The following is a 17,297-nucleotide window of genomic DNA, read 5'->3' on the forward strand; positions in this document are numbered from 1 at the left end:
TTGTGTAATCAGCAAATTTGGTCAGTTTCCCATCAATTCCCTTCTCCAGATCATTTATAATAATGTTGAACAACACTGGGCCTAGGACAGAGCCTTGTGGTACCCCATCTGATACATTTTTCCACTTGGATGTGCAGCCATTTATGACCACTCTTTGAGTACGATCACTCAGCCAGTTCTGAATCCACCTAACAGTTGCCTTGTCTCCCATATTTGGTCATTTTTTCAATAAGTATGGTATGAGATACTTTGTCAAATGCTTTACTAAGGTCAAGAAAAACTATATCCACCGCATTTTCCTGATCAACCTAGTTAGTGATATTATCATAGAAGGAAATTAGATTCATCTGGCATGACTTGTTTGATACAAACCCATGCTGGCTCTGGTTAATTATTCCATTTTCATCCAAGTACTTGCATACATACTGTTTATTAATTTGTTCAAAGATCTTTCCCAGTATAGAAGTCAGGCTCACAGGCCTGTAGTTTCCTGGATCCACCTTCTTCCCTTTTTTGAAGATTGGGACAACATTTGCCCTTTTCCAAACTTCTGGGACTTCTCCTGTTCTCCAGGAATTTTCAAAGATTATGGCTAATGGTTCAGCAATTACCTCCACTGCTTCCTTTAGTATCCTAGGATGTAATTCATCTGGACCTTGAGACTTGAATTCATTTAACTTAGCTAAGTGTTCCCTCACCATCTCTCTGCTTACAGATAGCCTGCATTCTTTTATCCCCCCAATAGCACAGGGAAGATTAGTTGATGTTCCATCTACTTTCTGAGAGAAAACCGATGCAAAATAGGAATTTAAAAGTCCAGCCTTCTCAACATCATTCTTAGCCAAATTCACCTTTTTCATTTTGTAAGCATCCAATAGCATCTTTGACTTTTTTTTTGCTTTTAACATACCCCCAAAATCCTTTTTTATTGCTTTTGGCCCCTGTTGCAAGCCTCAGTTCATTATTAGCTTTAGTTTTTCTGACACTTGCCCTACAGTTTCTGCAGACTACATTATATTCTTCTTTAGATATTTCCCTTCTTTCCATTTGATAGACATATTTGTCTTTGTTTTTAGCATGTGTGCAAGTTCTGTGTTCATCCATCCTGGTCTCTTTAAATGCTTCCCATTCTTCCTTCTTTTAGGGATTGTTAATGATTGTGCTTTGAGAATCTCATTTCGCAATATTTCCCAACCTTCTTGGACATTTCTGTCTTTAAGAACATCCAGCCATTGGACTCTTTCTATCCTCTTTCTGAGTTCATTGAAATCTGCCTTTCTGAAATCCAACCTTGAGGTCTGAGTTTTCTCAGGTTTTCCTCCCCCTTTTATCCAAAATTCAAGGACAGCATGATCACTGCCTTCTAAGGTCCTAGCCACCCTTCTTCCTCATCCATTTCCTCCCTGTTGGTAAGAATTAGGTCCAATATAGCAGATCCCCTTGTTTTCTCTTCTACCTTTTGGAAGATAAAGTTGTCAGCAAGAGTGGATAAGATTTTGCTGGATCCATTACTTTTACCTGAGATTCCCAACAAATGTCTGGATAGGTAAAATCTCCCATAATCACTATGTTGTGCTTTTTTGAGAGCTTGGCCATCTGATGTAGAAAGAGTTCATCCATAGCTTCTGCTTGTCCAGGTGGCCTATAGTCAATGCCTACAATGGTGTCCTTTCTGTTGTTCTCTCCTTGTATTCTTACCCAAACAGTTTCTACAGAACTCCCATGCCCTGAAGCTTGAATCTCGGTGGAGATGAATGTTTTCCCTAACATACAACACAATACTGCCTCCTCCCTTTTTTTTGGTCTGTTTCTTATAAATAAGTTGTATCCTTCAAGCCTTGTATTCCAATCATGTGTATCATTCCACCAAGTTTCCGTGATGCCTATAACATCATATTTCTCTTCCTGTGTTAGGAGAAATGGCGGTTAGAATATGGCAACTGAAAATATACTTTTATTTGAAAAAATATTTTATTTTTTTAAAAGTAAGACAGCAAAAATAATAAATTATCGAAAAATACAACTTGTCCCACAAAAAACAAGCCTCCAGAGAGCTACATTGATAGCAAAATACAAGAATTATGAATTTGTGAAAGTGGGGAGAAGAAACCAAAAAATGGGGGGAAAGGACGGCATCCTTAAGGAGTTAAAAATAAAATCTGCTGGAAACACAAAAGTACAAGCTATCCGCACTTCTGTTCAATATGACCAACACTATATCTCCACGGGAACATGGAGATTGGGTAATGTCACTTCTGGCCAATGTTTTTTGTTACTAAGCAACCACCTGAACATATTCGAGTTGTTTGGCAAAAATATACTTTAGGGAGTTTGGAAGACTCATTAATGAATAATTACAATGAGAAACTCCAGTTTGTACTAGAGTCTTTCTTTAATTGCAGTAAATGGCTGCCACTACTGTGTGCAGCGATGTGTCGAATTCAGTTTGCATTGCAATGAATATTTTTTGTTTGCTCGTAAAATGGCAAAATGGCTTGTTAATATGACAAGTTCACTTTTTAGATAATCACAGAGCTGATGGTATATAGAAATACATTCCGTCTTTTTTTCCCATTATTTGCTGGCAGGATGGAGCAGAAATTTAAACACATGGAAATAAAGGTAAATCTAATGTATGTCTCACGCTAGCATACAACAGTGTCATTATGAGCAATGTGTCCTCTCCTAACTCAGTCTGCTATTGTATCTCTGTAGATAAGTGACTTGAGAGCATTATTGAAAGAAATTAGAAGCAAGATAAAGTGATATTTTTACCTGGAAGGAAAATATGGTAAGTCAGTCAATATTATGAATTATGAATGATGATGATTGCTTTATAACAGTTCTTTGAAGCTTCCAAGTGACTACTCGAATATCTCAGCTGGCCATATATGTTAATTTTTAAGGAAGGGACACTATGACCACAATCGGGGCTAGCTATAAGGTATGTTCACCTGGTAGAACTCCATGTTGGAATTATCAGATCCAGGTTACAATGCAATTGAAGTGTCTAACTAAACTTTTTAAAAACTTCTGCTATGTCAGTGATATGCCAGAAGTTTTAATCGGTGGGGTTCTGGGTAGAGATGAGCGAGCATACTCGCTAAGGCAAACTACTCGATCGAGTAGTGCCTTATTCGAGTACCTGCCTGCTCGTCTCTAAAGATTCGGCTGCCGGCCGGGGTCGGGGACTGGCGGGGGAGAGCGGGGAGGTACGGGGGGAGATCTCCCTCTCACTCTCTCCCCCCCGCTTCCGCCTGCTCACTCCCGCAACCCCACGCTCTTCTGCGTCGGCAGCCGAATCTTTAGAGACGAGCGGGGAGGTACTTGAATAAGGCACTACTCGCTTGAGTAGTTTGCCTTAGCGAGTACGCTCGCTCATCTCTAGTTCTGGGTGCTAAGAACCCCATAATCACCAAAATAGATGAGCTCTGTGCCCATTCAGCTGTCATCTCAAACAGTGTACAGACTCCAGAGACTTTCTATGGAGCCCATATACCACTCCAAGCAGTAACCGAAACAGCTGAATGGACACAGGATTCAGATGAAGGCTCCTGCCCATTGATTTTAGTTCTTGTGTGGATCTCACCATCTGGACCCCCACTGATTAAAGCCTCTGACATATCACAATGACGTGTCAGACGTTTTTAAACAGTTTACTTACCCTTAAAATAGACAGATTTTTGCCATGGAGTTGCATTACTGCAGCTGTGTATCTGTCCTTATCCAATGGGGCTAAATCACGTGCAGAAAACCTGGTGTGGATTCTGCGTAGAATCTACTTCAAGTCGTTACATGTAATTTCCTTTTTTCATGACGTGGCATTCAAATCTGCGCTACATAGACTACAGTGCAGAGTTCCATTCACATGATACAAAATTTGTGCAGATTCCACTTTAAGGGCTCAATTATAGCAGCGCTGTGGGTGCGCATTAGAGGCGTGTACAGAAAGCGCTTCTTTAGGAACCAATGGTTTTCTATAGAAGCGTTCACATAAAGGATTTTTTGATACGCGAAATTCTCACACCTACCAAAGACAGGACATACGTGGCTACAATGCCTGCATCTAAGGTCTGTGCGGCGAATAAAGATAGGACCTGACCTATCTTTGGTGTGAGCTCCGCGGGGAGTTTCCATTGACTCCTATGGGAGGAGCAGGAGTTTATGGAAACTCCTGCACAGGAAAAGAAGATTAGAAGTCAGTAGGAGGATTACAGTGGGACATTTTAAACTTCAGCCCAGAAGCACATTTTAAATGTCTCGCTGTAAACTCCGGTTAGTCACCGCAGGGATGAGGGATGCCCTGAAGGTTCCGCTCATCTCCCTGGGGGTTCCCTTAATTCTAGCGGGGACTAACAGGAGTTTACAGTGGGACATTTTAAACGTGCTTCTGGGCTGCAAGTTTTAAATGTTCCCTCTCCCACCCCTCTCACGTTGCAATGGGGAGAATCCCAAGGAGGATACGTCTAGTCCCGCCCCCTCTCTCTAGCCCCATCCCTCCCTCTCTGCTATGGGGATATTCCTCGGAGATCTCCTGTAGCCCTGCCCCCTCTCTCTCTGCACTATGGGGATATCCTTTGGGGATCCCCAAAACAGGGAGAGAGAGAGCGGGGCTATGGGGGATTAACCCATAGCAGGGAAATCCCTCTTTCTCCCTGCTATGGGGGAAATCCCAAAGGCCTATGGGACTTCTTCTCTCCTGCTTTTTTAAACACTGCTGCAGTAAATGGCCAATTTTCATGTGCATGAAGCCTGGATCTTATGTGCATGAAATATTGCCCATTCACACGATTTTTAGTGCAGTGTAGGCGCACTTTCTTTGCGCACCTATACTGTGCTAAAACAGGCCTCAAACGGACGGGTCGGATTCCGCATGCAGGAGGCCACTGTGTAATCTGGTTTTGACCATGGCCAGCGAATCCGCATACCTGTCATTTCGAATGGTCATGCACAGTAGAGATATTTTCTTAGCTATTTGTATTTCCCATGACATGGCTAGGCAATGTCAATTGTTGATGGGCTGCGGGTCGGGCGGTTTCCATTGACTTCAATAGAAGCCGTCCGTGCGGATTCCACAGAAAAATAGAACATGCTGCAATTTAAAATCCACTCATAAAAATAGCAATTACTATCTGCTCATCTGAGCGGATATGCGAATGTTCTATTCTTTCAATGTGTGTGGAATCGTCTGCTCCATTACCTATGAGAAAACGTTGCCAGAAAATCGCAACCATGTAATGCATTGGATTCCAATGCATTCATTTAAATGGACGATGTTTAGCCATGAGAGAAAAATCACATCAGAAAATAACCAAATCACCGGCGACTTTCAGTGGCGATTTTTCCTCGCAGCGTCAAAAGATATGTCATGACCTATCTTTTGATGAAAATCGCAGGGAGCTCCAATAGAGATCTATGGGAGCTGAGGGAGATTACCTGGGTCTGGCACTTGTTGAAGAAGACAGCTGGCTCTATTTAGCTCTTTAAGCTAAATAGAGCCATTCTGCCGACTGCGGCCACAGCGTCCTTTTCAAGCGATGCGGCCGTGTGAATAGACAAGAAAACGCTAATTCCTTTTAGAATTAGGTCGCAGCAGTGCAGCATTGATGGGATGCGACCTGCGTGAAAATGCATGGCTCGTGTGAAGGAGGCCTAAGGCTGTAGTAAATTATGCCATGGCCTTGGGGGTTACAGGTGGGCATCCTATGCAGTCATAAAGAACGTATCAGCTGCGCCTACTGCTATTTTCACACCATACTGTATGCTACGTTTAAAGGAGATGTCCCGAGGCAGCAAGTGGGTCTATACACTTCTGTATGGCCATATTAATGCACTTTGTAATGTACATTGTGCATTAATTATGAGCCATACAGAAGTTATAAAAAGTTTTATACTTACCTGCTCCGTTGCTGGCGTCCTCGTCTCCATGGTGCCGACTAATTTTCGCCCTCCGATGGCCAAATTAGCCGCGCTTGCGCAGTCCGGGTCTTCTCCTCTTCTCTATGGGGCTCCGTGTAGCTCCGTGTAGCTCCGCCCCGTCACGTGCCGATTCCAGCCAATCAGGAGGCTGGAATCGGCAATGGACCGCACAGAAGCCCTGCGGTCCATGAAGACAGAGGATCCCGGCGGCCATCTTCAGCAGGTGAGTATGAAGACGCCGGACCGCCGGGATTCAGGTAAGCGCTGTGCGGGTGGTTTTTTTAACCCCTGCATCGGGGTTGTCTCGCGCCGAACGGGGGGGGGGTTTAAAAAAAAAAAAAAAAACCCGTTTCGGCGCGGGACAACCCCTTTAAGCACTATTCAATGTAAGGCCGGCTCTGACCATACTTTTTTCAGTTTTGGAGTTATTTTATTGTGTTCAGTGAAAGAACGATCATGTATGTGTAAGGCTACAATGGAAAGGCTTTTAGAATTTGTTCATATGTAATATGTAGTACTCTTCAAAGGATTTAGGCAGGTTTGGCAAAAAGGCTGTAAAGTAAGAATGCTTTCTAAAAATAGCTTTTTTAAATCAATTGATGAAATGCAAAGTGAATGAACACAAGAGAAATATAAATCAAATCAATATTTGGTGTGAACCGCCCACCCCCTTTGCTTTCAAAAGAGCATCAATTCTTCTAGGTACATTTGCACGCAGTCAGTGATTTTGTAGAATTCTAGTCATGTGTATGATTAACCAATTATACCAAACAGGTGATCATAATTAGAGATGAGCGAGTATACTTGCTAAGGCACATTACTCGAGCGAGTAGTGCCTTAGCTGAGTATCTCCCCGCTCATCTCTAAAGATTCGGGGGCGGCGGGGGAGAGCGGGGAGGAACGGAGGGGAGATCTCTCTCTCCCTCTCTCCCCGCCGCAACTCACCTGTCACCCGTGCCGGTCCCCGAATCTTTAGAGACGAGCGGGGAGATACTCGGCTAAGGCACTACTCGCTCGAGTAATGTGCCTTAGCGAGTATACTCACTCATCTCTAGTCATAATCAAACACAATCATTAACTGAAACAAAATAACTGCGTAGGAGGCTTAAAACTGGGTGAAGAATAGCCAAAGGTGAGGTTGTGGAAGACAGTTTCATATCTAAAGACATACAGGTTGTTAATTGGCAAAATAAACTATTAACACTTCTATTTTTGAAAGCATTCTTACTTTGCAACATTTTTCACACCTGCTTAGAGCTTTTGCACAGTACTATACACACACACACACACACACATATATATGTCTAAACCAATGTTACACAGCCCATGTTTGTATCTAGGAAATTGTCCCTTGAACACTTCTCGTCAGCCTTACCCTTGTGAAGTATGTGTCGGGAGCTACATAGCAACCTGCATACAATATGATAGTCGTATATTCTTATGTATTATGTTCTAAGCTGATGTAACAGTATACCAAGTAGTTAAAAAGTTACTCCGGAACCCAATGATGAAAAGAAGCCCACACTGATGCAACTGCAATCAAAATGAATGTGCTTATACATGTAGGGATCGTGGATTGATTAGTCGCCTCCTGAATTTTCTTTCGCTTTTCTGCACAGATGACCGCTCCACCAGAAAACACGAGCAGCGCATTCTGACAATCTGACACCATCTTTGAATGTTCTTGCTGCCTTTCCTTAATACCATGCTATACCTCTCTTATTACATAGCCTTAATATTTCTATGCCCAGTAATAAAATGGTGGTATAGGTGACTAGAAAACAGTTAGTAAACCAGATCCAAAGGCATATATATCTAGATAAATTATAATATTAGTTCTCAAGAAAATGTTATCATCGCCCCTTCCTAAGCCTTACAACAACCCAACTAACCACCACTAGACAGGATGAACGATTGCACTGCATAGAACAGTCAAAAATGTGTTTGCCTCTCCAACTAATTTAGGAAAATCTATAAATATGTTATTTACTTACAAAAAAATAGCGGTCAACGTATCAAAATCCTCACAAAGACATATATGAGTATATCTATATGTCATAGATATACAGATCCCACAATATAGAACTCTGCCGGCACCGATATCTATATACAATTAACATTCAATAACACAGTATTGCTGTTTCAGTAACTACATCCATAAGATCCTATCTCCAAGTATTACAATTCATACAGCCACACTCCAAATTAGTGTTGAGCGATTACTGAAATAATCGGGTTGGGACTGACCAAACCGATTTTGAAAAATAATTGAGAATCAGGACTCCAGATTCTGACTTCCATTAAAATCAATAAAAGTAAAAATTTGGCCTCCTCAAATGACTTTTGAGATTGAAGCAGCGCAGTGGTCAGCCCTGCTGCCTTGTAGTGGAAGGGCCTGGGTTCAAATCCCTATCAAGGTAGGTTTTAAACCTACCTTTCATATGGGATAGAATAGACCATACGATGCACAATAAGTCACGGTAAATGACAAACAAGAATCTACCTGTGGACTTTGATGTAGAATTAAAAATGGCTTAAAACCTGCGTATAAGGCCTCTTTCATATGTCCATAGGTGTTTTTACATGTGTTGCCGTAAAAACCTGGCACATATATGCCGAGGCCACTATGCCATTGCCTCCCCTTCCCTCCCCCTTGCTGGGCTGACCTCCTCTCTCCTTCCCTCTGGCTGTTTGCAATGGCAGTGGACGGAACAAGGGCGGAGCTAAGCACCCCCCCCTCCCTTTGCAAACAGCCAGAGAGGAGAAGAGAAGAGGGAATTTAGCAGTCACGCTGCTAAACTCCCTCCCACCTCCCTTCTCCGGCCGCTGTCAGGAGCCCATGCAGCGGCGAACTGAGACGAGCGGGGAGATACTCAGCTAAGGCACTACTCGCTCGAGTAATGTGCCTTAGCGAATATACTGGCTCATCTCTAATGGAGACACACAGGTCTGTATAGTAGCTGGAGACATAAAGCAGAAAGAGGTTTTTTATTGAAACTATTTGCAAAGTTTCTTCATTATTTTCATTCAATATGCATTAGAGCATTCAATAACGGTTTGCAGGAGATATTCTTCGGTTCCAGCCAGACAGCCTAGTTTGAGTTGCACCCAAGATCGTTGGGCACAACTCACATCAGACAGCACAAGGACACCCTGTCTATATGCTGTCCAACGTGTGGGAAAGTGAACATTGCATGTCTGCTCTTACTCATCAGACCAGAATAGGCCATGCTGCATATTTTAATGATATTTTAAAAAGTGTTTTATGTTTTGTTTTTTTTACAAGTGAATGACTTGTATTTATTGGCAGTTTTAACCTTAAATTATATGTACTAAAGAGCCTTTAAAGAGTAATTGCAGTATTAAGGACTTTTAACACATCAAAGCACCAAAAGCTTTGATCAGTGGGGTCCGGGTGCTGAAACCCCCACTCACCGCTCAAATGAAGGGGCTGCAAAACTCACCCAAGTGTTGTCCCTTCAGCTGTCATCATTGCCTATCTGCTCCTCCTAGCTGCTGAAGACTGATACATAGACTTCTATACACATCTATGCATCCATCTCCAACAAGCATCAATGACAGCCAAAGGGTCACGATTAGAGATGAGTGAGCGTACTCAGTAAGGACAGATACTCAAGCGAATATCGTCCTTACCGAGTACCTGTCTGCTCGCCTTCAAAGATTCACGTGCCGGTGGGGGTGAGCGCTGTGTTGCGGGAGTGAGCAGGAGGGAGTAGGGGGAGAGAGAGATCTCCCCCCCTGTGCCCCCCCTCTCACCCCCGCTGCTCCCCGCCCCCCGCCGGCACCCGAATCTTTGCGGGCGAGCAGGCAGGTACTCGGTAAGGACGATACTTGCTTGAGTATCTGTCCTTACCGAGCACGCTCGCTCATCTCTAGTCACAGTGCATGGGTGAGCCTACTTTATTTTGGCAATCAATGGGGGTCTAAACACCCAGTTACTCTTTAGGTTTTGCACTGTACTGTATATTTGTGGGATAAGTATCATGTTTTATTCATTGGTGTCACTGTAGGGATATTGATACAGTCATTATTACCCTCACCTATTGTCTCCTTCAGCATTTCACTGAACATTACAAGCCGAAGGCAACGTCCTCTCGCTTTCTCTACCAATCTGTCATTCATGTTTATTGTAATTGTTTTTCATCTCATGCTATGTACCCCAAACCTTTTTTCAGAAGGATGGCACCCTGGAATCAATGGCACTTTAACATAACCAATGATAATAATACTGTGATCATTATACACAGCGATTCTCTCGCTAGGAAACCCAAACATTCCTCAGTAACTGTTTCATTTTTGTCTAATTCGCTATGAAACATGATCTGCATTAACCTTGTACGTTGCAACATAAGGTTGTCCTGAAGCATATGCTGAAAATGGCCCCTCCAGCATCCAAGCACTTTTGATTCTGAGTTGGCCTATTGGCGAAGATGTCTGCTAATGTGAGATCAGTAATGGCAGTGACCTCCCGCTGTATCGCGCCCTTGAAGCCGGATTCACACAAGCTTATTTGCGCTTGCAAATTTTGCACCCGCAATACACAGAGAATAGAACCCATTGATTTCAATGGATTTGTTCACATGCACGTTCATGAATACAGGATTTTGTCGGCGCCCTTCCTTCACCATACTTATTCTTAAGTGCCCTTTGACATTTTTAATTGACCCTGTTGCTAGTATTCATGAACAATTAAGGCCGCCTGCACACGAGCGGAAATTCTGCGGCAGGATTTCCCGCGGAATTTCCGTCGCTGGAAGCCTGCATAGGATTGCGTTAACAAACGCAATCCTATGCAGAGGGCCGTGATTTGGCCGCGTGAAATATCGCGCGGCAAAGAAATCGCGGCACGCTCTATCCCCGCACAGAAATGTCACTCACACGCCGCCGGCTGCGCAGCAAGCCGGCACATCAAACAGCCGGAGCCGGTGGGCGCTGGTGAGTACGCGCTGGTCCCTGCAGGCGCTCGGGTCGGGTCCCGCGGCGAGAATCCTCGCCGCCAGATCCGACCCGTCCGTCTGCAGGCTGCCTAACACACACTGTACATGCTTGTGGCACACTGTGTCAAATACCTGTTTGGCGGTTGCATCTCGATGTCATGGTTGCAGTCCACTTCGTTGAGTGGTGTGATGATTCGATAGACATGGGGGTGGGAGTTATGAAACTGTCTAAAACAAAAACTGTCTTATTGCCCATAGCAACCAATCAACAGATTGGCTTTAATTTCTCATAAGGTGTATTAATCATTACAGTCTTGGATTACTCCCAGAGTGACATCATACAGTGAATCATGTGACTTGCTGGAGTGCAGAATGCTCATGCTCCAGCTGATGCAATGATGAACAGACTGAGCAGCAGTCAGATCACACATCAATCAAATCATTTAAGGAGTTAACATATATATTTCTAAATAATCTTCACACTAAGAACTGGCTTTATACTTGACTGGTACATCCTTGCAGTTTCTGCATTCATTTCTATGTTACACAACTGTCTGTCCAGAATAAACTGCGTCAGAGCCTTTGCACTGGGCGCCACCTTTTTGATGCTCTGTTTCCAACTCTGCTTTGGGATGTAGCACAGCTAGCACACTCTACGTATGCTCTATGGAGTGCGTTCCAGTAATTATGAACAGCCAGAGCATGTGCTCCAGAGATGCTCCTGCTAATGGTGAACAGCTAGAACATAATTTTCACATTATTAGATTACTCCCGGAGTAATTCGTGACATCATAGAATAAATCATGTGATCTGCTGGAGTACTCAGTGCTCATGATCCAGCTGATGCAATCATGAACAGCTTGTAGCTGGAGGATCTCCTTTAACCTACTCCATTCGAGCCTGCTCAGTACTGACCAGCCAGATCCCACCATAAATACTATAATCATGCTAAAGAAATGGCTTTATTGTTATTTGACTGGTACATCCTTACAGTTTCTGCATCCACTTTTATGCTGCACAACTGTCCATCTAGGATAAGCTACATAAGAGACTTGTACCAAGGCACCACCATCATGATGCTCTGCTTTCAACCCTGCTTTTGGATGCAGTAAGGCCAGCACAATCTGAGTATGCTCCATGGGATATGCGCCAGTAACAATGAACAGCTAGAGAACGTACTCAAGAGATGCTCCTGGCATTGATGAAGAGCCAGAGCATGTGCTCTGCACTCTGAGCATGCTCAAGAGTAAAAATGGATATGCCTCATGTGTTCTGCACTCCCAGAGTGCAATGATGAATATGTCTATAGTGCTCTTGAAAATGTAAAGCTGCTCTGTGATTGGTTGCCATGCCTAACAAAGACTTTCTTTTAGACAGTTTCCACAAATCTGCTCCATAATCTTCTTCCAGATCAATTTTTATAGGGATTCATACAGAATTCAAAAAGTTATTGAGGAGTGTTTGCGTTTCCTACGGGAGACTCACCCTGTATTAAAATATTAAATATTGTTACATTTCCCTCTGGATATCCTTCTTTGTATTATTTTCCTGTGATGGGAACTTTTTGTGCTGTTATTTATTTATTTACTTTTGTTAATTTCACATGTATCCATCATATTGTCAAGAGGAAACCCATTGGCACTACTGCGACATTCTATTGTTATGTCCTCTGTACCTACATTCATGAACATGTACATCACAGTAGTGCTTTACCTTTTGAGCCAATACATGTTCTGTTTGTGATGTTGTGTTTGTTTCATGTTACATTCTTCATTAAAAGATCTTCTTGAAGTACATGGTGCAGAATAGATGTGGACAGCGCCTTGATGGACTTTATCGACACACAAAGTTTCTTCGGTCCTCTTATAATCACCAAAGTTGAGGAGAAGCACATGCAGAGTAAAAGGATATCCCCCAAAATTCAGAATAATGGGGTAAAGAAATGTTAGAGAATATGCCCATGCGCTCAAATAAAAGAACCAGAGTAGAGCTGAGCGAACATACTCGGCCGAGCTTGATGCTCATTTGAGTATTAGCATACTCGATGGTGCTCATTACTCGAACGAGCATCAAGTCGTGTTCGACCCCGCCCCAGTTTTTGGCCCCTCCCCGCTGTGACGTGCCTGTTTTGGCCCCTCCCCTCTGGTAAGAGAGAGAGAGAGAGAGAGAGAAAGAGAGAGAGAAAGATAGAGAGACAGACCAAGAAAAAAAAAAGCTCGGGACCCGGCCTCCCACATACAAAAATGCTCGAGTCTCCCATTGTAGCCAATGGGGTTCGTTACTCGAGTAGAGCTCTCGAATTTTACGAAAAGCTTGACTCGAATAACACGGACCCGAGCATTTGGCTGCTCGCTCATCTCTAAACCAGAGTAATATTTTGGATACTCACTCAGAGGGGGGAGCATGCTTGAAAAGGGCCACTGGTGGCCGAAACGCGTTGCATCTGCTGTTTGACCTCTTGATGAGGGATAACATTTGTGAATTGGGTTTTTCGGAATAAAAAGGATTTAACATCTCGGGGTGAGACTGTAAATACAGCCTTCAGTGATTGTAAGGCTGTCCTGGGTCTCCAAGATTGGAGGTTACACCCCACTACTGCAATATTGGGGTACCTCTCCCCTGTGAGTGAGTACCCAAAATATTACTCTGGTTCTTTTATTTGAGCGCATGGGCATATTGTCTAACATTATTGAAGTAAATAACTTTCTATTTCTGTGCTGGGACTAAAAGAATTTATATATAAAGGCAAAGAACATTTCATTAAATGTAGCAATTATTACAGCTTAGACAACTGTCATGTTACCTTTAGCTTCATCACAGACTGACATTTCAATGAACCCACAGAGTAGCCTGGATAGTTGATTCTCCTAATCATTCAGCTAATGGACAGCTCAAGTCCCGGGTTATTGCAATAATGCATTTAATACTTCATAGACGTTTAGCCTTCTAACCTTCAAAACAGTACTATGCAATAGGGTCAGGGTTCAAAGGCAGATGTCAGTATACTTGATCAATCTCAGGTAACAGCTGGTTCACTAAACTGAATGGTTCATTCCATCTAGTAAACCAACTAAGAACAGTATATTTGAAGTGGGCTCCTGAGTTAAAGGAGGCAGGTTAGGTTATAGGGGACTTGCGAGGTCTTTGAGTTCGTAGCCGCCCCTATGGGAGAGGGCCACAGCAACGACCTGGTAGCTAGAGTAGGAAGCTTAACATGATCCAGTTCTAAAGGCTGAAGCACTCTTTAGGTGGCCACTAGAGATGAGCGAGTATACTCGCTAAAGACAATTGCTCGAGCGAGCATTGCCTTTAGTGAGTATCTGCCCGCTCGAGATGAAAGGTTCCGGTGCTGGCGGCGGGCAGGGAGCTGCGGGGGAGAGCGGAGTGGAACGGAGGGGAGATCTCTCTCTCCCTCTCTCCCCCCCCTGCTCCCTCCTGCTGACTGCCGCTACTCACCGCTCCCCCGTGCCGACACCCGAATCTTTCATCTCGAGCGGGCAGGAACTCGCTAAAGGCAATGCTTGCTCGAGCAATTGCCTTTACCGAGTATACTCGCTCATCTCTAGTGGCCACCTTTTTCAGCCTAGTTTTGAAAGCACGTCAGGCATAATAGGCCTGATTGCATGGTTGACACCATACAGACAGGGGTTTTTGTTGTGGACCTCCAGATACAAATGTTAGATGCTCAAAAGAAACAGTCTATTTATTCAATGAAACTTACGGCAGGAAACAGTCTGTGCAATAACCTTTGGTACTCAAAGAATAGAAATGGCAGTGATGGGACATGAGGCAAGCGTGGAAATTGGAATTTCAAGGCAGCTGTATGTTGACTCTGTTGGGGTTCCCTATTTCACTTGTGAAGGGACACATACTGATGCTGTGCCTGAAAGCCTGGTTATGAGTCCCAGATGCCACCAACCACTTCCATTCTTCTGCCTTCCTGCTGTACAAGTACTTCAGCAATGCTGTGTTCACACACTTTTATATATCTGCCCAACATCAGCATGCCCCCCTACATGCCCAATTGCAGCCAATCTGGAACAATATAGTATTACAATACAGTGATAAATCAGAACAATAACACAGGGTGACCACTGGAGGTCAGTGTTGACCTACACAACACAATGCTATAACTCTGTCCTTCTTATAAGCGCTGTTACCTCACAGTCCAGGCTTTTATCAATTTTAACATAACCCCCTTACATATTCACATGCAGAAGATTTGTTGCAGACATCCATGTACCTATAGAAATCCATGTTCTTGCTGCAGAAATGATCCCATTCAGATGTATGGAAAATATTCATAATTGTCTGCAGAAAATCCACCCGAAGGAGGGAAACATGCTTCATAAAGGTAGATATAAGCTATGGTTATATGAATGCCATGTATGGAGAATATAGCACTTGACATATAGAGGTTTGTATACAAAAACAAATTCAACATATAAGCTGTATTGGACCCCCATGAGGCAAACATGCCAAAACAAAGTCTTTTTGCATATGTTTCACAGACTGAATAGGATGCTTTACAGTACATAGCCTGCTGTGCTATGTGGCACCATAATGAAACATTACTTTTATTTTCACAAGAGAAGTCAATGTGTAGATGACACCAAATGCGTGATGGAGTTTTCACATTATGAATTTGGATCTCTATTTCTTCTTTAAAATCAAACAGAACTGTTGAGTGGTTTCACAATTGCGCTGGGGCCTCCAGATGGAAGTTCCATCGCAGATCCAACACATTATATTGGAAGAAATAGCACTGCATACAGGTCTTTTTCTTCCAGTAAAACTCCGGGCACTTGAGCAGAAACTGAATGGTCCTCATTATAGTCAATGGGGTCCGTTTGGCATTGTTCGGTTTCGTCATAAGACAGATCTGTTCAGCCAGGGGATTCCCCTTTCCTGCTCCCTGAACGGAGCAGAAAAACAGAACCCCGATGCAGATGCGAAACCAGCAGATGTCAATATAAATTAAACATACGCCAAACCGTTAATTGAGTCCCTAATAAAACTTTCAATTATGATCCGAAATACATATGTTTGATCCTTTTTTCTGCAGTACACAAATAAATGTAAACATTGACTGTCATGTATACAATAATCTGTATTACTGTTTTAGAAACACTATTTATAAAAACATGCAGAAGGAAAACATACATAACTTGAAATGCAACACAGGTTACAGGATACGACGCAGATGACAGAGTTACAAAAATTGAAACTTTTTATTTTAAACAAACAACTGGAAAAGAACATGGTTATGAAATCGAGGAGGCAGTTTTAAGGCCGGGCTCACACACAGCGGATTCCGGCCATGACCCTTGGTATAATTATATTACGGCTGCATAATTATATTGCATATGGCCACATATGCATGCGGTCACACACAGTACACTTTTTTTGTTTGGTTTTGATATAATGTAATTGCGTATGGGCTTTAGGTATATCAGCAACCATACAGCGCAATGGGTTCTATGTCGCAGATATCCATGGTAAAATAGAACATGCTACGTTCTATTTTCCGTGAGCAGATTATGTAATTCTTATCCATTAATGTGAGCGGTACTGCGTAATCCAATGCAATTCGAATCCGGTTGTGTAAGACCAGCCTAAGAACCAAATAGTTTTCAAAGTATGCAATCCTGACTACCACTAACTAAGAATGACAAGTGTTTTACATACACCTGGAGAATAACAGTACTCTACACTCCGTATGGTATAATTCACAATGTAACAATGCACAATATTTCCATGTCAACTGGTACCTCACAATGTCAACGAAGCAACTTGGATCCGAACACTACTGCATGGATTTCTGCATACAGTCCTTAACATTGCTCTGTGTTCCATGGTATCCAACAGCAATGTATTTAAACCTTACATGTACTAGGATAGGTCATCAATAGTTGATTGCCCAGGGTCTGCCGCTCTCCCCTTTAAAAAAAACCAGAACTCTTTCATTTATCGATCGCTATCGCTGTATGAGGGCTTGTTTTTTGCAGGATGAGTTGTATTTTTCAATGGTACTATTTAATGTACCATAAAATGTACCAAAAAACTTCAAAAAAATTCTAAGTGGAGTAAAATGAAAAAAAAAATTGTTTCTACGGCGCACAAACTGCAACAAAAATGACACGATAACTTTATTCTATGGGTCAGCACGATTACTACGATACCAAACTTGTTTAGTTTTTTTTACTGTACTACTTTTATTTTTTTTCAAAAATATTTAATTTTTTTTAATTGTTTTCTGCCGCCATCTTTTGAGCGCAATAACTTTTTTATTTTTCTGTTGACATAGTTGTGCGGGAGCAAATTTTTTGCTTAGCATCCTGTAGTTTGCGTTGGTGCCATTTTGACATACAACTTTTTGATCGCTTTTTATTGCATTTTTTTCTTGGAGACAGGGTGACC

At 42.7% G+C, this 17,297-nt stretch overlaps 1 protein-coding gene across 1 annotated transcript in view; it reads left to right on the forward strand.

The window, feature by feature from the left end:
- Nucleotides 1-2,766, forward strand: part of TRPM8 (transient receptor potential cation channel subfamily M member 8) — an 85,157-nt gene extending 82,391 nt beyond the window's left edge. The window contains exons 24-25 of the mRNA XM_066577356.1: nucleotides 2,589-2,622; nucleotides 2,716-2,766. Of these exons, the coding sequence (XP_066433453.1) occupies nucleotides 2,589-2,622; nucleotides 2,716-2,766 (85 nt within the window). The remainder of the gene's footprint in view (nucleotides 1-2,588; nucleotides 2,623-2,715) is intronic.
- The last annotated feature ends 14,531 nt before the right edge of the window (nucleotides 2,767-17,297 follow it).

Source organism: Eleutherodactylus coqui, chromosome 8 (genome assembly GCF_035609145.1).
Source record: "Eleutherodactylus coqui strain aEleCoq1 chromosome 8, aEleCoq1.hap1, whole genome shotgun sequence".
In the NCBI taxonomy this organism is placed as follows: Eukaryota; Metazoa; Chordata; class Amphibia; order Anura; family Eleutherodactylidae; genus Eleutherodactylus; species Eleutherodactylus coqui.